Source organism: Condylura cristata, unplaced genomic scaffold, assembly GCF_000260355.1.
Source record: "Condylura cristata isolate star-nosed mole 26May11 unplaced genomic scaffold, ConCri1.0 scaffold00017, whole genome shotgun sequence".
In the NCBI taxonomy this organism is placed as follows: domain Eukaryota; kingdom Metazoa; phylum Chordata; class Mammalia; order Eulipotyphla; family Talpidae; genus Condylura; species Condylura cristata.
In genome coordinates this window covers 22,977,080-22,999,484 of record NW_004567118.1, presented here as the reverse complement: position 1 = coordinate 22,999,484, position 22,405 = coordinate 22,977,080, and the positions used below count along the sequence as shown (strand labels likewise).

At 34.7% G+C, this 22,405-nt stretch overlaps 1 protein-coding gene across 6 annotated transcripts in view; it reads left to right on the top strand.

The window, feature by feature from the left end:
- NCOR1 (nuclear receptor corepressor 1) overlaps window positions 1–22,405 on the top strand; it is a 147,548-nt gene that overhangs the window by 45,001 nt on the left and 80,142 nt on the right. For all 6 annotated transcript variants that reach the window (XM_012726157.1, XM_012726156.1, XM_012726158.1 and 3 more), the window contains exons 6-15: window positions 2,702–2,815; window positions 8,761–8,817; window positions 9,358–9,410; window positions 9,744–9,770; window positions 11,803–11,869; window positions 14,222–14,394; window positions 15,226–15,316; window positions 17,382–17,560; window positions 18,060–18,114; window positions 21,645–21,746. In XM_012726157.1, coding sequence (XP_012581611.1) covers window positions 2,702–2,815; window positions 8,761–8,817; window positions 9,358–9,410; window positions 9,744–9,770; window positions 11,803–11,869; window positions 14,222–14,394; window positions 15,226–15,316; window positions 17,382–17,560; window positions 18,060–18,114; window positions 21,645–21,746 — 918 coding nt within the window. The remainder of the gene's footprint in view (window positions 1–2,701; window positions 2,816–8,760; window positions 8,818–9,357; window positions 9,411–9,743; window positions 9,771–11,802; window positions 11,870–14,221; window positions 14,395–15,225; window positions 15,317–17,381; window positions 17,561–18,059; window positions 18,115–21,644; window positions 21,747–22,405) is intronic.

The following is a 22,405-nucleotide window of genomic DNA, read 5'->3' as shown; positions in this document are numbered from 1 at the left end:
TCTATTATTTTTACTGTGTTTTATTTTAATCTATACAGCTTGAGAGTCTTGGGGCTTCCTGAATATGTTGTTAGTTTTTCATTAGTTCTGGAAAATTCTAAGCCATTCCCTTTTTTGTAAAAATGTCCCATGGCTCCTTTGTTATGTCCTTCTGAACTTCCACTTAGATATAACATCTTACTGCTCTTGACCATCATGTCTCTTAATTGCTTTCTTTTCCATTTATTTTTCTTATTTGAGACTCATTGTGGAGTTCTTCAGTTTGATCTTTCAGTTTATATTTCTCTTCAGTTATATTTGATCTGCTGTCAAATGCACCTTCAGTTTTGATAATTAACTTTTTTTGTTTTTTAAAGATTCATTTATATATGCTTACAGAACTGGGGTATAGGCCAGAGGTGTGGTGGGTGAGGTGATTCACCAGAGACAGAGTGGGGAGCAGAACAGGCAAATTGACAAAAGTACACTGTTGAGGGGAGCAGTGGGCGGAACAGATGAGGTCTGACATGCCACATCGGTCAGCTCCCTGGCTGGGGACTGCTGCAGTGGCTTCAGAGAGCTTCATAATGTGGTGCTTTAACCTGTTGCACCACCAGGGAGAGCCTTAACATTTTTATCATTATTTTTGTTTGGCTCATTTTTAATCTGTTCGGTCATTTTAAAAGATACTCTTTTTTTTTTGTTTTTAAATATGTCAATCCCCTAAATATGTCAATTTGTTGAGTCTGCAGGGTAAATTTTCTTTTCTCTCCTTTAGTTTTCTTTACTTTTTACTTATAAATTGTCAACAATACTTCAAACACTAAATTTTAGATTTGACATATATTTAGATAAAGTATTTGATTTAGATAATCAAAGTACTGCTTAATATATGGCATGTAACAAATAATGGCATGTAGTCTACTATAATACTAGAAGTATTGAAAAATAGGGGTTAAGCCACAGCATTATGAAGCTACCCACAGCTACTTCAAAATTCATTCCATCTCAGCTAGCTAAGGAGCTGACCCAGATGGCACAGCAGACCTTTTTGTCTCGCTTCTGCTCCCCTCAGCAGTGTGCTTCAGCAGTCTGCCTGTTCTGCTCCCCACTCTGTCTCTGGTGAATCCTCGCATCCCCCTTTTCCCCATCTCTGGCCTGTGCCCGGTTCTTGTATGCATAAAAATGAATAAATCTTTAAAAAAATACTGAAATGCATGATACTTTTGAAATTTTTAGTACCATACATTTTATTGAGGAATATGAAAGACAACTTCAGCCAAAACAAAAACAAAAACAAAACACAGCTGGAAAGTACACAGTATTAAAATTTTTGTGTTCATCTTGTGTTGATTCATATTTTTATATTTTAATAAAATTTCCAACTAAATTTATTTTTAAAATATGGCAAAATTATTGTAAAGTGAATGTTAAAGAACAAGATAGTTAAGGGAAATTTTAATCTTGTTTTTAATTTTGTTACAGTGGCTTCGTGCAGCACTATTTTGATAGTAAGAACAAAATATGATTTTTGAAAGCCTAGTTGTACCTTTCTCTATACCTGCTTAATAGGTAAAAGAAGTCCCTGTGAGCAGGAAAGAAGTGGCGTGGTTGAAGAACCGTTACCCATAGAAATGACCTCAGAACTCCAAATATTTTTTTTTTGCTTACACATGTAGCAGATTGCAAAGGAACTTTCAGTTCTAGGATGGTCCTCAAAGCTTTTCTTGGAGGATTTTTATTCTTATTTTGGGACGTAGTCTAACCCAATCACTAGGAGCCTAGCCTTTTAGTCTAAGTAGCACAGATCATTTTTACCATAGGCCTTTATTATATATGAGATTTTAACCTAATGTCTTTTTCATTATCTTAGTGAACTTATACTGTTTTCATGTGACTATCTGTTGAGCACTTATACCTAAATATGAGGCACAAGTTAAGGTACTGGGGATAAAAAACAATGAGTAGACAAAATCCTGCTTACTTCAGTAATACTTGTAGGTAATATTTACTGAAGGGATGGTTGTAATATGCTTGACATATTTTGAATCTTTTAGACTCTTAAACTGTATGATAGGATTAACATCCCTACTTTATATAAAAATGGCTTAGCTACTTGCTTAAGATAGAGTAGGCACCTAGAAAGGCTTTAGGAGCATACTACCACTAAGGCTCCACTTCAGGCAGAATAATAGAGATAGCTTTTGGCTTTATATTGCACTCATCAACAATCAATCTTTTTGTGTTGTTTGATAGTTCTTGACTACAAAACATAGACATTGGCTGAGGGGTGAGGGATAGAAGTAGGCAATATGCTATGCTGAGTTAATGATTTACTCTTAATCTCTGTTCTATGCTCTTCCCATCAGATATTAACACAGTATGTAAATCTATAAAAAGAAGTGTTTTATTTTCTAGTGCTACAGAATGTTACTGTGATGATAGATGTTTAATTTTTCTTATTTTGCTTTAAATAATCAGGATGAAAATATAAAAGGTATATATTTACCTAATGGTGATTTATGTTTTTAGTTATATTAGTCAAAATAAATCTGATTGGATTTGTTAGTTCCCTTTGGGTCTATTAGACGCCAGTAGATTAAATGATTACCCTATAGAATCAGCAAGTCATGGCTCAGTAGCATGAGTTATCTCTGGCGGTTAATTATTGGTGGGGATGACATGCAGCAGATGCCTGACTCTTCCTTTCTGGGTCTCTTAGCAACAGCTCGAAGAAGAGGCAGCTAAACCCCCTGAGCCTGAGAAGCCTGTGTCCCCTCCTCCTGTGGAGCAGAAGCATCGCAGTATTGTCCAAATTATTTATGATGAAAATCGGGTAAGCTCATGCCATTTCTCATTATACAGGCCGTTAAGACTACTTGACTGCCTTTTCTAGTTACTAGTCCTTTGTGGTGGTGTTAATTTGTATTTAAGCCTGATTACTGTTAGAATTTTTAATTTTTTTAAACTTTGGCTAAAAACTTTGGTTTTTTTTCCTTATAGACTAAAAAAGTTTATAATTGTGTCTTAAATTATTTAACATTTTATTTTGCATGTTATATTCTATAAATATTATTTAATCAGCATATAATTACATTAGCTGAGTCTCTCTCCTATTTATGGAAATACTGGCAAACAAGTTTAGTAGAACATAATACAAAACAGCCATTCTGTACTCTCTTACTTCATAAGGGGCATTTAATGACAAATATCATTGGATATGGAAGTGACTTCCATTATCAGCTTTAGAATTGATTGCTTGGCTATTGTTGAATTATAGTTGACCTTAAGTAGCCTTTGCTTTCCTTTTTTTATTAAAGTAATTTCTTTCATATTCTTCATTAAATGTATAAATGGATTTAGGAAAGCCAGTCTTCAATTCTATGAATTTTGTGATGTTGAAGCCAGTTTTTAGCCAGAATATAACTTAGGAATGAATTGTTACAGGGAAAGTGAATTCAGGTAAAAACAAAAATCAGGAAACTTCTAAAAGAGCTGCTTAACAGTGAGCTTTCAGTACTCCCCAATCCAAAAAAGAAAAATATGCTTTTAAGCATTATGGAAGAAAATATGCCTACTAGCTAACAGTGCTAGAAGTTGGGGTGGTTAATTCAGTTTATTTGCTTTGCAGTGAGTGGAGTCATATCAAAGAGCTACCTCTAACTTTGTAGTAGCTCAGATCCTAAAAAAAATTGGCCCTAAGAAAAACAACCATGAATTAGTCATTAAACATTTATAGAAAGAATCTTGTAGTTAGATATACATGTATTTATATATATAGGTTACTGAAGGTTATATATACGGTTTTTGTAACAGGTGGTTAAAAATGTGGACTATTAAGTTTTTTCTTGGCTGTATTCAAACATAGTCCAGTTTATTGGATTAACAGCAGATTTCTTTATGAAAAACAGTCCAGTAAAGATAAAGGGTAATAAGGGAAAGTAGTGACAAGGCCTGCCTCATGCCAGTGTGCCGAGATGCACACTGGCATGGTGGTCACACCAGGGGTATGCCACAGACTGGAGGGTGCGCTTTTGTTTAAGAGAAACTGGGAACATAGGGGTTCTCCCTAAATGAAAACAGCTTTAAACAGTCCTCAGTAGAACAATGATTTTGTGGACTGATTGGCTTTATTACTAATTTGTGAACTCAGAGATAAAATAAATCTGGATTAGAACTAAAATAATGGTGGAAAAGAATCTTAAATAATGGTAACTTCTTTCTAAATGTTATTTTCAAATAAATTGAATTTAGTACTTTTTATTAATTGATTGGAATTCTTGATTAGCCGTTTCGCATAAACCTAATAAGTGGTTCCTATATTAGTGAGTTCTTTGGTTGCCTGACTGTAATGTGAGGGCTAAATACTATTGAACAAGTTGTCAGTGGGGTTAGTGTGTGTTTAATTTTTGTATATATGTTTTCATTAATAAGTATATTAAATGTTCTTCCGTATCCATCAACAAAACTGAAAGTCCCTTTCAAACCTCTGTTCACTTTAGAATTTATATATTCTTTATTCTATTAAGTATATGAAAACAACTTTATTTGAAGGCTGAATGTTAGTTTTATAATAACTCATAGTAACTGTAAAGATTATCTTTTTAAAAAAAATTTGCATGCCTTACTAACATCTGCCATGACTAGGCTTATGAGTCATAGCATTGTTGCAAAGGTTCCTGGAAGGGTGGTGCTGGGTACAGGGCTGTACCAGGAACACAGGCTTTCTCACCATTGACTCCTCAATGGTCTTCCTGCCTTACCATGCTGCCATTTGTCAGGCCTTCACTGCCTCTTTAGCTTTCTTTAATGAATCACCTTATCTGTTCTGCCACCATTATTGGCAAGGAGAGATGGGTGATGGATGACAAGAATACATCTCGCTCTTGTTTCTTACTTGGCTGCAGCCTATACTGGCTAGAAATTAAGCCTAATGCGGCTAAGGAGACAGTAGCCATTATCCTGTATCAGACATATATGTATTTATTTGGAAAGTTAGTGGGTGGCAAGAAAATACTCAAAAGTAATGGTTAATTTTAGAGCTCACTTCCTGAGAGAAAAATTGCTTTGCATCATATTTAAACATTAGGCTGAGTCTTTTAGTCTCTATAAACACTCTACTCCTGCACTTTTTTTTTTAAATAATATAATAGTTTATTTTTACATTTTGTTCATTTTTCCATCTCAGTTGCAATTCCCTTGGGCTTCCCATCACCAAATCACCCATGTGCCATCACCATAGTCCATTGCATTTCCTTCCCCCCACTGTTTTTGATCCCATTCCCTACTCCATCTCCACAAATTTCTCTGGTATATAGCTGTTTATCATTATTTTCTCGCCTGTTCCATTATATTCCTGCTGTGAGAGAAACCATCCAGTATTTCTCCTTTTCTTTCTGGCTTATTTCACAAAAGCACTGATCTTTTCCAGTTCCATCCATGTTGTTGCAAAAGACATGTGTTTCTTTTTTTTGGTTGTTGAGTAATATTTTGTGTATATGTACCACATCTTTTTAATCCAGTCATCCACTTTTGGACATTTGGGCTGTTTCCATGTGTTTCCAATTGTGAATAAAGCAGCAATAAACATGAGGAATCCTGCACTATTTTTTTTTTAAAGATTTATTTATTTATTTGTACAGAACTGGGGTACAGGCCAGAGATGCGGAGGGTGAGAGGATTCACCAGAGACAGAGTGGGGTACAGAACATGCAGATCTATGAAGTACACCTCTGAGGGGAGCAGTGAGCGGGCCAGAGAGGTCTGCCACGCCATGTGGTCACCTCCGGGGCAGGCGGGATTCGAACTCATGCGGAAGTGGCTTTAGCTTCTCACTGCTGTGCTTTAACCCGCTGCGCCACCAGGGAGGGCCTTCCTGCACTATTTTAAAAGTTCAGTTTGCTGTTACCTTCCCCAGATAATAGGTTTTAAGAATATTTATAGAATTATAATACACATAGAAAAGGGATTGTGTGTAGTTTTCAAAAACATGTTTATATTTTGATGGAATGATTTGCAATATAATGTTATTCAAGAAGAAAGAAGAGGTTGACTATAGAGAGTATACTTGGACACACCAATCTTTGGTTGCCTTGCATGTGACCTGGGAATTTTCTTTCTTTGCCAGTCTGGATTTAGTTAATGAGTGAAGTGCATTAGTCCTACCCCCTAAATATCTGGTTAGCTTTTACACTCTTCTTCCTTTCAAACTGATGGCTCAGTTTGAACCATCGTCTCTCACACAGGCTATTGAATTTCCTTCCTTCAGTCATTTTTTCTTCCTAACCCATCCATCACATTGACTTGTGTGATTTTCCAACTACCCCCAATTTTTGATCTACCTATGTGGCTGCCTGCCTGGTCTTAGCCTGATATTCCTTTCTTAGTAATATCCTAATAGAATAGGTTTTGAGTGTCCTCTTTAAGTTCTTAGTACTTTAGCTTAAGATGTTACTTCTATCTTCAGTTGGCTTAGTATTTTGTCTTTCTATGTCCAGGGCACTTGGACTTCAAGACCCAGCATAAGTATCAGTTTTCTATTTGAATCCTTTCAAGACCTCTTATCCTTCTATACAAGGAAGAGCTATCTTACTCTTTCTTTTTTTTTATGTCTAGCAAGTACCTGGCATATAGAACATATTCAACATATGAATCAAAATCTTTAAAATTACATTGTTTTGGGTCTCCCTGGTGCCACAGGGGTTAAAGTCTCAGCACCATGAAGCTATCATCAGCCACTACAGCACTATATTGATCCCCGAGCTGACCCACATATGGCAAAGTGGACCTCTCTTGTCTCGTCCACTGCTTCCTTCAGCACTGTATTTTAGTAGATCTGCCTGTTCTGCTCCCACTCTGTCTCTGGTGAATCCTTTCATCGCCACACCTCTGGCCTGCACCCCAGTCCTTATTATGCATAAATAAATAAAAATAAATCCTTAAAAAGTAACTGTCCTTTTAAAAGTTTATTGTAATAGAATACTAGTAAATATATTTGGTAATATAGTTTTACATGTTTCTGTTATTTGTGTACAATTTCACTTAGTCTACCTTTTCTTGGTATAGACTATAATATAGATTGTCTTAAAGCAGATTTGAAAACCATTGACTATTGGTTAACATTTCTTGTTCATGATCTAGAGATTTTAAAATTTATCATCTGTGAAAATATTTGTGTTATTTACTATATGCCCTGATAAATTTGAATTACATTTTGGCTTATTGGGGTTAATAGGTTCCTTAGAACAGTTTCCCCCCCACTTCAATTGGAAACCTTTGTATTTGGAATAACTTGGGGAAAGGTTGGAGGACTACTGGCTTTTAGTGGATAGAGGCCAAAGCATACTGCTGAATATCTTACAATGTGTAGAACAGACCTCAGAACAAATAATTACTTGGCACAAAATAGTAGAGCCAAGGTTAATAAACCATTTCTTAAAACTATCTATAGAGGGCCTCCCTGGCTCAAGGGGTTAAGTCTCGGCACTATGAATCTATCTGCAGCCACTGCAACAGGAGTTTGATCCCCAGCAGACCTCTCTTGCCTCACTGACTGCTCCCTTTAGCAGTGAATTTCAGTCAGCCTGCCTATTCTGTAGTGAATTGTCTCACCACTCCACATCTCTGGCCTATATCCCAGCTCTTGTATACAAAAAGATACAAATCTTTAAAGAAAAGAAAAAAAACCATCTTAGAAGTAACTTGCTATTCAAATTTAATGGGTTTTTATAGTTTTGTATTTGACATTCTTTATATATTCTCCTCTTAACATTTTAAGATTTTTGGAGTGTGGAAATTGTTTTACACAATATTTGTGTTTCTTATGCTAATTGAACAGTTATTTTCACATTATTTATACTAAATAAATATTTGATTGATAAAGGTGGAGGGGAGAATATTTATTTAAGGGAAGGTCTTTACACTTGGGCAATGCTGATTGACATTCATTCTCCTTTGTGTGTCATAGCAAAAGCTCTGGAGAGCTTTGCAGCTACAAATGCATTGTGGGAGTTGCAGCAGCAGTCAATGAGTGATTATTGCTATTGAGAATGTGAGCACTATGGACACATTTCCTAGACATGTAATTTCAGTGTACATTATTTGTCTAGTAAGGGAAAGTTTCTGTTATATAGTACCTTGTAGATTACTGTACCTTTGAAAATGGCATACAATAATATGTAATTCAACATTTATATGCCATCAAATGCTTTTGAGTAACTCAAGCTAATTGTTTCCTCTATTTTTGGCTATTACCAAGGTTTTATTGTGACTAGAAAGTAAGTTCACTTTCAGTTTTTCTTCAGAGTTTAATTTTTTGGACTGTAGTAAAGATAGGTAATTTTATGGTTTTAAATTTTCATTACTTATTATGAATTAAACTATTTAGATTTTGATTCATTTAAATAGTAGATCTCTAGGCCTCCTCCTTAGAATCTTTATTTCAGTAAATTTTTATTAAGATAATACTAGTTTATAGCATTATATAAATTTCAGGGTATGCAGTGTTATACCTAGAATCTTAATTTTTGATTTTAAGAATTTATCAATTCTTGAGGTGTTGCGTTCAGTACAAATGTTAAGCTTTGACCTACTTTGGTGAGGAACTATGAAAATAAAATTAGAGCATATTTCAGCATATGACATGTAAGAGGAATATTTGGAAATAAAGATTAAGTTCAATGTGTAGAGTAACATTTAGGTAAATATTGTCAAATATGTATTGATTTTGATTTGGAATAATGTAATTTTTAGTTATGTAGCACAATAATGTTTTTATTCTAGAAAAAAGCAGAAGAAGCTCATAAAATATTTGAAGGTCTTGGCCCAAAAGTTGAACTGGTAAGTAAGAATTTCTTTTTTCATTTATAATGCTTTTTCAATAGTAGTTTCTATTAGGCTAAGAGGGGGTGCAATATATTTACTCTGGAATGAGAGGGATGTAGCTGGGAAGAAAATTTTGGTAAAATTGATGATAATCATGCATGAACTTAGCTACTTTGTAGAAGCATTATTCTAAGAATGTGTTGCTTGAGCAACTGCTTAATCAATCCAGGGTAGAAGAAAAAGGAAATAACAAATAAAAAGCCCTTTGAAGTCATACAGTTAGGATGAGATGGTGCTTAATATTCTTTTAACTTTTAAATTAAAAGTCTGAGTGAATGCATTTATTGTGGATTTACACACTGTCAGTATGTAAAGGTTTGGTGTTATGAGGAGATAGGGTAAACAGTTATTGAGGGCACTCAAGTCCAGAGATTCTGGCAGGGCATGTATTATATAGCTCTATTAATACTTTATCTAAAGTTAAATTAAAATAGAAATTGTTCCTTTGTTTCTCATAGACATATGTAACACTATATATAAATGTTTATTTTATAGCCACTTTATAACCAGCCATCAGACACCAAGGTGTACCATGAAAACATCAAGACGTAAGTATTTATCATCTTGGAGATCTTCAGTTAAAGACCATACATTCTATAAAGAGATTGTTATATGTTATTTGCTGACATATTATTATAATGTAGTATAGGTGTGTTTTAGATTTGTGTAATTTGCTGTCGTTTTACTATATGTTATCTTCCTCTGGCTTCTTGGGGGTTGGGGTGACAGCTTTGAATTTCCGAGGCCAAAAAATGAAATAAAATTTATTGCATAAAACTAGCTGGTTTTATAATCTGCTAGTAAAAAAGGTGAATACTTAACATTGAAATGGCTTACCTTGAGGCTTGAATTTTTTGCCTCCTGTTTTGTCTTTTTTTCAGTGGAGTACCTGCAAGGCGCATGATGAAGTAAGATAATGAAGCTTTTTCATTTAAGACTAGTGATGACACCGTCCCCCACCAAGCCACATCTGCCATTGCAAAGTAGAAGTGCCACGGATCATTTTATCATTATTCAAAATCCTATTCTAGGGAAATCCCTTCCATGATCTTGCTAATGACGGTATTTGTAGACCCTTCTGCCATTTAATGTCCTGGTGCCTTGGAAGCGCTCAAGTCACCTCACGTGGGTGAGGAGACTGCTCCAATCTGTAGTTTGCTTAGCCTTGCTCATCCTAGATACCAGGCCTTTATGGATGCAGATTTTGAAATAAGAAAATAAGTGAAAAAAACCTAATTTATTGAACTGATTGAAGAGAGGAAGCTAGATAAACCTTTAAAAAAATTATCATACTTTAAGAGAATTTTAGGTGAATTATTCTTAGTTTGTAACAAAAATGTGATATTTCTACTTTATATGTATTATTAGTACAACCAGAACATTATAATAATTATTTACTGGTATAGTTACTAATGACCACATTGCTGTTTATATATATATATTTTTTTTTTTTTCTTTTCAAAAATTTCTTACTGAGGGTATTTGCATTACATTAGTTAACTACTTTGCAGAACTGGTGGCAAATATAATTTGCATGGTAGTATGCATGAAAAGTTGAAATTTGAATAAGTTTAACTTTTGTTTAGTGTGGTTCATGGTAAAAGTCATATACTTACCGTTTTTCTGTGAGACTCTACTATGGTCTGGACAACCCTTAGAAGTAGGTTAGGCAAAACTGTTCTAAATACACCTTGTTTTGGAACTATTTAGCTCTTTCAACATTTTAAAAAGTAAGAATAGCAGATAAAAATCTACTTGGGTACTTTTAATGATTTTTTTTTTCTTCACAAAGCTTTAGTTATGTTTGTGTTCTGTCTCCCCCTCTCCCCCTACCCAATATTAGCTGGAGAGCAGATGTGTCTAATTTATTTCCTGCTATCTCTATTGTCTGTTACAGTGCTTATTACTAGTACACTGTTCTGTACTTAGTACAGACTGGCTGACTTCTTCACTGTTATTCTTAGGAAACTTAAAATATGCTTTTGAGCAATGCATAATTGCAATTAGTTAACTGAATATATGGTAACACTTATACTCTATATCACCTTCTGAAATACCATTTATTCAGCTGCATGCATCCATATCATTCAGTAGCTCTTCTTTCATCACCATTATTTGCTTTGTATGAAATAGCAAATGTGCTTTTTAATAATTCTTTTCATCTCTTGGCTACTTTTCCAAATAGATAGCTCCTGATTGTTTATGCTTATTTGAATGGAGTCACTGTCACTGTTAGTCCTGAGTGGCATATAATCCAAAACATTACTTCTATTGCCTTGGCTTTATATTTATATTTGAATAATCAGCTTGAAATCTGTTCTGGAAGTAGGTGGGGTCTAAATACTTATATTTGAACTTGCATGTCATTGTTGTTGTTTTTTTTTAAAGTAACTGTTTATAGTTTAAAAATCGAAACTGTTGTATTACTGTAAGAGAATCTTCCTGTTTTGTCACTTTGCCCTCCATTACTTCTTAAAGTGGACTATCATTTCTGTGACTGAAGAAAATCTGTTTAAAGCAGAAGTCACCTCTAAATATATTGCTATATATTCTTATAGAAAGGAGGTCAACATTATATCTAAGGTGGTGAAGTACCTTTAAAAATTTCCTTCCCACCTACCACACCTCCTCCAATGAGGTTTATGTTACCAGCATTCTTAAGAAGAATCAGTGACTTTAATTACAACTTGAAAATAAGGTTTCTTTTTATTGAATGTAATAATCGAAAATTAACTGCTTAAAATCTTGCTGTAGAACAGGAGGAATTTTAGTTATAGTTATTGCAAAATTCTTATTTTGCAGATTGAAAAATTAAAATGAATTTGATTACATCACATATTCTTAAGTGAACTTTGCTTGTTTTCCAGTTTCTCTGAAAAGTGAAAAGTGCATTATTGTGCATTTTCTTAATGTCATACAACCATTATTTTTCTCTTCTAGAAACCAGGTGATGAGGAAAAAACTCATTTTATTTTTTAAAAGAAGAAATCATGCAAGAAAACAAAGGGTGAGGTCCTATCCTTGTTAACTGAAATTTGTGCAACTTTCCCATCCCACTTGTGTAGACATTCACTTTCATATTAATAAGAATGGTTCTTGATTAAATTTGTGAAAAAGTGCTTATTTTAGAAAGTAACTTGATAATGACTTAAATGTAAATCTACTTTCGGTAATATTTTTATATCACAGTTCATATTTAGTACCATTATCAAATTAATTTCTTTGGTCATCTGTGGACATTTTCATCTAGGCCCCCCACCCCCTAAAATGGTGAGTAGTTAAAAAGTATGAAAGAGAAATAGGATAATCTACATTTAGTCTCCTTAGCCCTCAAAACAATGTGGGTAAGTTATGGTTGTACTAATTAGACATTACTGCTCTTTCTTTTAGATACTGGGTCTGCTAAAGTTCAGTCTTTTTAAATTCAAGTAGTTTCACATTTTATTGTATAATTTGCAGTCCAAAAGTTTTATGGTTATAATCCTCATGAGAATAAAGGTAAAAACAATATAATGCCAGTGTTCTTATTTTCATAAAATGTTGATACTAATTTTAGGCAAACTATTCATTTGAATTCCATTGTTTAGTAAATAAATGATATTAATTCACATTACAAGTGAAGTGTGTACCTTATATTTAGTGATTTGACAATTTAATGAATTTTGAGTCAGCAACTTTTATTTGATATATACAACTTCTATTGTCTTAACTTGTTAGTCCTTCAGCTATCCTAAATTACTCGTATTGACATTTTTTAATTTAATTTTTTATGTGTGCAAATAATAGACAACTATTAAATAAGAAAGTAGCTAAAATATTTTTTTCCTGTTCTGTGATTGTGTTGTAATTGTGGTAATTGCTAAATTTGCTGTTTGGTCATTTAAACACAAAAACACAGATTTTGCTTTTGGACTTCACAGAATATTTGTCTATATGTTTATGTGTTTAACAATTTGTTTATTTAATAATCATTTATTGGCTGTTTACTCTGTCCCATGTATTATATAAAGGTGAGCAAGATGGCCATATGGTTAGCCTTTAGGGAGCATAGGGTGTGGGTGTGAGGGCAGATAGTCATCAGGCAGTTATAGTATTGTGATTGTGAGCAATGCAAGAGGGGTAGTAATACATATATGAATCATGAAGGGGACACTTCCACAAGAAACTTGTAATTGGAAAAATTGGACAGAAGGAGCAGCATAAGTGAAGGTCTAGGAGGTGGAGCAAGTGTGAACTGGTTCAAAGACACTGAGCTTAGACTAACTGGGAATATAGTGAGAGATGAGGCATATTGAGGGAAGTCAGGACCTGGAGGTACCACAGCCCTGTAGGTCACATAGGAGTCTTTAGATTGGATTCTGAGAGTCTTTCCTAAGTGTTTAAGGAAGTGAAATGTTCACATTTGTATTTTAAGAACTTGTATCTGGCTATAACATTGAGACTGCATGGGAGACCTTTAGGAATTACTTTACTCTAGGTAGGGTAATGTTCATCTGGACTGAGGATTTAACTGTAGAGATGGAGAAAAAGAGAAAGGTAAAAAAACATGGAGGCGTTGAAAAGAATGATTAGGAAATAGGGGTAGAGGATTGGTATTGGGTGTGAGGAAGATAATACTCTCTTCTCAAATGCCAGTTTCTGAGATGATCAATGTTAACAGTCTTTCATGAGCCCTTTCACATCATTTTTTGTATGACATTAGATAGGTAGACAGTTCTGTTCACATATCGAGGGTTTTTCTGCGTTTTCATCTGTATTTAAGAAATAGGGTCATGCTTGACTGATTCTGAAAGACATTAATTTTAAGCTTAATGTGTTTTGTTGGACTTCTTTTTAACCATAAAACACAGCCAGTTTCTGCCTTTTCCGCACTGTCAAAAATGTTTGTTTATATAGCTTTATTTCTTATAGCAAAAAATTGCAAGTAACTGAAACCTGCAGCAATAGAGGAACTGTTACGGTGTGTTTTCTGACAGATTGGAAAGTGACAACAAAATGTTAGTACCATTCCTTGTAGGTGATTTGGATATAGAGTATTTACATGTTTCTGTTTTTTAATTTCCCAATTTTTTTGAACAATGAAGACATTGTTATCAGAAAAAAATAAAAATGACTGTCGGCCGCTAGTTGTAGTTCATTAGTTTATTACTTTGTATATTCTTAAAGTGAATGAAAAATCCCAGCTAAAATATGCTCTGTATGTTGATCTTTCATAGGAAAACAGGAGCTCCTTTTAAGATCAAGGACAGCTTTTTATTCACAGTTGAATCGTAGGCCAAATGTACTTTTGACTTGACTATAATAGGTTTGTCAAAATCATAGTTTAGTTTAATTATTGATTTGCACGGGTATTTAATAGGAACAAAAAATCTGCCAACGTTATGATCAGCTCATGGAGGCATGGGAGAAAAAAGTGGACAGAATAGAAAATAATCCTCGGAGGAAAGCTAAAGAAAGCAAAACAAGGGAGTACTATGAAAAGCAGTTTCCAGAAATTCGAAAGCAAAGAGAACAGCAAGAAAGATTCCAACGGTAAATAGTTTGATATTTATTAGCTGTACAATTTTTCTTTTGAATCACACTTTGCTCTTTTTACTTTTTTGTTAAATGAAGATTATTAAGAAAATTCATAAGAAATTTTTTAAATATAAAATTCCATTATCAACCAATAAACATCTTTGTAAATTTAGCATTAATTTTTTAATATTTAATCATACTGTTGAATCTAAATTTAAGTGAATATTTCAAAATTCTTTAGTTTTTGAAAAATATCTATTCCTTTGGAAATTACAATCAATAAGAATAGACCTCATATCTCTTAATATTTCATCACCAAAGGACACTAACTTGATTGGTAATTAAGAAACCCTTTGATGTTAATATATTTTGATTTCTTTTTACTTTTAGAGAACAAGTATTTTGCAAAGGCTTTAAAAGCTTTAGTTTTCATCTCCATTCTCTCATGTAAATGTCCTATAAGCACTTTTAATCACAGTTAAGATTTTTGTGAGGGGATTATAGTTGTATAATAAATAGTATTTCTTCTTCTCTTTAAAAATGTCTAATGTGTTTTTCTAAGCCTGCAACCCTCTGGAAGGCAGACAAAAAGCTGCTACTTGAAATGGCACTATTAAGTGGTTTTCTAGAAATTTTACATAAGGACTATGCCATTTGAACTTTGACATGTAACTTTTAACTTACAACATTTAAATATAATATTTGCTGAAAAGTAGTTAATGACATTTTCAGTTTTTTTCTCTGACTTAAGTTCAGTAAAAAAATATCATTCAGAAAAATGTTTATAAGAGTAATTTAGCCTTTATAAAAGACTTTAAAATATATTTATTTCTCTCTCATATTTAGAGTTGGACAGAGGGGAGCTGGTCTTTCAGCCACCATTGCTAGGAGTGAGCATGAAATTTCTGAAATTATTGATGGGCTTTCTGAGCAGGAGGTAAGAAAATTAATTGATTTAATTATTCAGGCATTTTAGCCTTATATCCTAGTAACTAGTGGTTTATTTATTTAAAGATTTATTTTTATTTATTTATGTATACAAGAACTGGGGTACAGGCCAGAGATGGGGGAAAATGAGAAGATCTGTTAGAGAGTGAGTGGGGAGCAGAACAGGCGACTCTACTGAAATACACTGCTATGGGGAACAGTGGATGAGAGAGGAGAGGTCTGCTGTGCCATGTGGGTCAGCTCCCTGGATGGGGATCCAACTCATGCTGCAGTGGCTGCTGATAGCTTTATAACTCTGAGACTTTAACATCTGTGCCACCAGGGAGGCCTACTAAGGATTTACTTTTATGTAAACAAAGGAATATAGAGTTTGGATTGTTCCAGGTTTTCAACCAACCACTGAAAAATTTTAAACAAGTCAGTCACATGATCATGTTTGCATTTTACAAAGACTTCACAGAGATGTTTTTTGTAACAGGAAGGTGTTTGAAGAGTTTGGGTAAAAATAGGGTCTGAGTCAGGACAACAGTAGTAGGGTTGTAGAGAAGACACTAATAGAAATTGCAGTGGAGAAGACAAGATGAATAGATTAACTGGATAAGAAAGAAGAAGAAAAATGGCAATAGTTCCCTGATTTCTTGGTCAGAGGACTGAGCTAGTGTTGACACTGCCTAAAATAGCAAAGGGAGTATGTATTTTGCAGGTGTTGGTATGTTCAGTTGTGGATCCGAGGTGCTGGTAGGAACTCCAAAGGTGGTTTCCACCTAGGGGAGCCTTGGGAGAGAGAAATGATTATTAATAAGAGAATAAATTTCAGTTCTTAGCTGTGTTCAAACTCTGTTAAAATTGATCTCAGCGTCATTCACTATCTGTTGAAGTTTGCCAGTTTTGATTTTATAAATTCTGAAAATCTTACTTATTGAATGTGGTGACCCCCTAAAGTAATGATCACAGACATTTATTATATTGCTCTATATTTTGGAATTTGTGATCATAGTCCATGCAGTGAATACTGAGCCTCTGTTAAATGTCTTTGCTTTTTGACTGATTCATTTAAGGGACACCTCTAAACATCCAAAAACTAGTTTCAGTTGATGTATTTCAGTTTAGTATTTGTTTAAAACAGACTCTGGCATTCAAGAGGATTGAGAAAAATCCCTAAAATTAAACACTTTGTAAAAACTTTTCTGTTACGTGCATATCTACTTTTCTGAAGAAGAGTTTTAGGAAAAAGCCTAACCTTATATTTGATTAAACACTTGTAATTTTGGTAAGAAACAAATTCATGCAAGTTTATATCTACAACCTTACTGAATTAAACTTTGGGAAAAATTAATTACATAGAGGAAATAAAGTTTTAATTGAAATTCTAAGGCTAATAGTCTTAAAATTTTAATGGAAAGATTGTTAGCATAGCAAGGAATATTTAATGCTAAAGTGACTTTAGTTAACTTAAAATTTGCTTATTTTTCTACTTATTTTCTAAAATGTTAATGCTTTGTAGCATTTAATTACATGAATACTTATTAAGTCACTGCTTCAATGAACTTGACATTACTTTGCATCTTTTTTTTGTGAACTATTATGTCCCTCTTAATGCACTCAATTGACATTTATTTGATAGAAGTAATTACTGTATGTTAGATGCCATGGCATACATTACTAAGGTCATTAAGCTACATAACTTTTTTTTTTTTTTTTAAAGATTTATTTATTTATTCATACAGAACTGGGGTACAGGCCAGAGGCTCAGGGGCAGTGAGAGGCTTCACCAGAGACAGAGTGGGGAGCAGAACAGGCAGATCGACGAAGTACACTGCTGAGGGGAGCAGCGGGCGGGTCAGGAGAGGTCTGGCTCGCCATGTGGTCTCCTCTGGGGCAGGCGGCAGGCGGGAATCGAACTCATACGGAAGTGGCTTCAGATTCTCAGTGCTGTGCTTTAACCCGCTGCGCCACCAGGGAGGGCCCGCTACATAACTTTTTTAGTGTGTATTAAGACAGTTGGTCTATGGCCCTCTTTAAGTACTTGTCTAAGAAATTCTATTTCTTTGCAGAATAATGAGAAACAAATGCGGCAGCTCTCTGTGATCCCACCTATGATGTTTGATGCAGAACAGAGACGGGTCAAATTCATTAACATGAATGGACTTATGGAAGATCCCATGAAGGTTTATAAAGATAGGCAGTTTATGAATGTTTGGACTGACCATGAGAAGGAAATCTTTAAGGACAAGTAATTTAAATTTTAAACTATGCTCTTATAGAAGTCAGTATAAAGTTAGTGACATTTACTTGTAAATTGAACTGTTTACCCCAAAACTTAGCCCTCTTTTGGCATTTGATAGGGTACTGTGGTGAATATAGATTTGATGGGACTTTTCCAAAAGCTTATCTTATTATTCTGTAAGCAATACAGGTAACAGATGACAACTGGGATTTATGGAATCATGGTTAAGAGTGGTACCCAAACTTGAGTGGGTATCCAGATCATGTGAGGGAATTCTTTGGAAAGTACAGATTTTGTACCCTACTGTCCATCATTCTAACTACTTCCTAGTGAAGTTGCTGGGGACCTGCCCCTAAAAGCCTCCAGTGATTCTGCAGTTAGTTGTTCCTCAGAGGACAAGTAGAAATCACTGGGAATTAGTATGTGCTTAATATTTTATTTTCAGATTGTTTTTAACTTCTTAAGGTTTTAAATAGATTTTTGTTGTTTTGTTTTTTAAATTCAGGTTTATCCAGCATCCAAAAAACTTTGGACTGATTGCATCCTACTTGGAAAGGAAGGTAAGAAACTGCCTTCAGAACGTTAATGGGTTTATTAGCATTTTTGCTTGAAATTCTTCTGCCACTTTAACTTTTTAAGTTTTATTGACTTGCCACTAGTTTACACAACTATATTTTTGGGAGTACAACTTCATGCCTCCATATGTGAATGTGCCATACTCCATCAAAGCCCCAGTTTCACAACCAGCATCTTCTTTCCCTTACATCCTTCTCCCTCCCCACCATTTTCTGTTGTTTTCTGGTATAGTTAGTCATACAGTCTGAGAATTACTCTTGCTGTTTTGCCAGTTTATTTATTTATATTCCACAAGTGAGTGAGACCATCAGTATTTTTTTCACTTTCTGACTTACTTCACTTAGCATAATCACCACAACATCCACCCCTTTTGTCCCAAAAGGCACTATTTCATCTATTTTGTTGATTGCGTAGTATTCTCATGAGTATATATTTCACTTTTTTTTTTAATCCATTCATCTCTGGATGGACTTTTAGATTGACTTCATATCCTGACTTTTATAAATATTGCTGTGATGAACATGGTAGTGCACAAATCTTTCACATTAATGTTTTTGTATTCTTTGCATAAATACCTGGCTGTGGTATTGCTGGATCATACAGTCTTTCAGTTTTTAGTTCAGGGTTTTTTTTTGTGGGATCCTACCCCATTATCCATAAAGGTAACCCCAACTTACACTCCCACTAACAATGGATGAGAGTTCCTTTTTAAGTCTTCACTGATGTTGTTTCTGATCTTTTTGTTATAAGTCATTCTCACACAGGAGAGGCGATATCTCACTGTGGTTTTGATTTGTATTTTCCTCATAATAAGTGACATTGAGTTTTTGTTATTTTTTTTTTTTTAATGTGCCTGTAGGGCTATCTGTTTTCTTTGGAGAAATGTTTGTTTAGGGCTTTTGCCCATTTTCTGATTGGGCTGCTGCTGCTGTTGAATTATTTATTTAATTATTTTGGGAATCACCCTCTCATCAGATATGTGATTTGCAAATATTTTTCCAGTCTGTAGGTTACTTTTTTTTTTCCATGAGTTCTTTTCAGGTACCTTTTCAGTTTGATGTAGTACCATTTGTTTACTTTTGTCCAGGAGTGTATCACCTGTGTTTTTTGTACTAATGTATTAAGGTTTCAGGGCTTACATGCAAGTCTTTAGTACATTTTGAATTAAGTTTTGTATACAGAGCTAAGTAATAGTTTAGTATGCTTTTTTTTTGCATTTGGCTTTCTAGGATGTAGTGTTCCCAGTACCACTGGACGAGGCTTTTCCTATTTCTAGTGTATGATCATGGTTCCTAAGCCAAAGGTTAACTATTCCTATTTGTGTGGGTTTATCCCTGGGTTCTATTCTGCTTCTTTGGTCTGTATTATGGTTTTATTCCAGTACCGAAGAGTTTTGATCAATATCACTCTTAAGTCAGGGGCATGATACCTTTATTTTTCTCCTTTTCTCTGAGGATTGCTTTGGCTACTTGGGACCTTTGTAGTTCCATATACATTTGTGACTGATGTTCTATTTCTTTGAAGAACGTCACTGAGATTTTGATAGGTATTGCATTGAATCTGTAAATTGCTTTAGGTGTTGTGGCCATTTTAATGATGTTAATTTTTCCAACCCATGAACACAGGATATCTTTCTATTTCTTTGTCTTCTTTTAATTCCTTATATAACATCCAACAGTTTTTTTTTTTAAAAGATTTATTTATTCATACAGAACTGGGGTACAGGCCAGAGATGCGGAGGGTGAGAGGATTCACCAGAGACAGAGCGGGGTACAGAACAGGCAGATCGATGAAGTACACTGCTGAGGGGAGCAGTGGGCGGGTCAGGAGAGGTCTGCCACGCCATGTGGATCTCTTCCAGGGCAGGCAGGGATGGAACTCATGAGGAAGTGACTTAAGCTTCTTAGTGCTGTGCTTTAACCCGCTGCGCCACCAGGGAGGGCCCCAACAGTTTTTATTGGATAATTCATTTGCTTCATTTGTTAAATTTATTCTTAGGCAGTTCATCTTTTTATGTACAATGTTAAATGGAATTGCTTCCTCAACTCTTCTTTTTTCCTCTGAAGAGTTATTTATTTATGCATAGAAGAACTGGGGTACACACCAGAGGCATGGGGGCTGGTGAGAGGATTTACTAGAGACAGTGGGATCAGAACAAGCAGATCTACTGAAATACACTGCTGAGGGAAGCAGTGGGTGAGATAGGAGAGGTCTGCTGCACCATATGGGTCATCTCCCTGGCCAGGATTTAACTGATGCTGCATTTGCTGCTGTAGCTTCATAGTGCTGCACTTTAACCTGTTGTGACACCAGCGAGAGGCCTCAATTCTCTTCTAATTCATTGTTTGTGTTTGCTGATTTTTATGTGTTGATTTTGTGTTCTGCCACTTTACTATAATCATTTATTACTTCTAGTTTTTTTGTGAAGTCTTTTGGATGTTTTTATATATGCTATCTGCAAATGGTGATAGGTTTACTTCTTCTTTTCCAGTTTGGATCCATTAGGTCTTTTTCTTGTCTAATTGCTCAGGCTTGGCCTTCCAATACTCTGTTGAATAATAGTGGTGACATTCATGTTTTGTTCTTGATTTTGGGGGAAATACTTTGTGTTGTTTTGAAATTTTTTTTTTTTTTTAAGATTTATTTATTTATTCATACAGAACTGGGGTACAAGCTAGAGGTGCGGGGGGTGAGAGGATTCACCAGAGACAGAGCGGGGAGCAGAACAGGCAGGTCGACGAAGTACACTGCTGAGGGGAGCAGCGGGCGGGTCAGGAGAGGTCTGCCTCGCCATGTGGTCGCCTCCGGGGCAGGCGGGAATCGAACTCATGCGGAAGTGGCTTTAGCTTCTTAGTACAGTGCTTTAACCCGCTGCGCCACCAGGGAGGACCTGTTTTGAAATTTTTATACTCTCATACATATAAGTAGTTAGAGTAGTTTTTTGCAAAGGGCTTAATACAGAAAGGACTCTGATAGGACTAATAGAGTTATATTACAATTATATGCTAGCACATCTTAAGTACAAGTTAAAACATAGTTGTAGTTAAAACATAGATGTAGCTAAAACATAGATGTAGTTAAGTACATCTTAAAACATAGTTTAGTTTTCATGTTAAGTGAAAAATGACCTGATAATTATATTTCTCTGAAAGTAATGCTTTTTGAACCTCATTAAATTTCTAATTAAAAAATCACAATACTGATTTTCCCTGAATTTTTGTCACAATGGATTTAGTATTTTTGAGCAAAATAGTTGAAGAAACATTTTGAATATTTACATATATAGAGTCAGGTAATTTAGTTACTGGTTACTAAATTTGTCTTTTACATAATTTGTATTAGGGAAGCTGTAATCATCCATGAATATAGTAGATATAGTGTATTTATTTTGGAGCCTGTATGTTTCTCTTCAGTTTATACTTCAGAATACCAGAAATTTTCCTTAAAAGTGTTAACATGGTGTTTTAGAATTTTTTGTTTCACTGGATCCTCAATAAAATGTTTTTCCTTACAGAGTGTCCCTGATTGTGTTTTATATTATTATTTAACCAAGAAAAATGAGAATTATAAAGCCCTAGTAAGAAGGAATTATGGAAAACGCCGAGGAAGAAACCAGGTATGTTTCATTATTGCATGGAAAGATGTTTCAGAATTGGTGAGAATATGAAGATGAAGAGTATTATAATAGGAGCTTTGGGCACCAGTCCTTCTGCCTATGCAGGCGCTTCTTTTCACCAACTCTCTGTCCCTCCACAGGGCAGCAGCCTCCTGCCTGGCTATGACCTGTACCATGTTTGTTGGTGCTTGTCTTCACTGACCTCCCCTCGTGGGGGTAGCTCTCCTCAAGGCTGCCTGCCTGCGACCATGTAGGCCTCTATCTTATCAAACCTGTCCCACTTGGACAGCCCTTTCTGTCCCTTTTGTTTATATGAAAGATCATTTATTCATCTCTCCCTTTTATATTAAGCCTGCCCTTTTGGATATTGAAAAAAAAATAGGAGCTTTGTACTTAATGTATACTTTAGGGATTGCCATTTCTATTAACTTAATAAGGATGTTATGAACCTGTTATAATTATTTTGAAGTTTTTATATATATGATGCTGTGTAGCTTCTATTTTGGCTGTATGTTTTTCTAGTGTACTAGCGTTAATGAGAATAGTTTTACACTTCTTTGTCATCTAAATCATGCTTTTCAGTGTTAACAATAATAATGTAACTTAATGTGATACCCTTAAGACCTAACATGCTATCATTACTAACCCTTTTATGTGAG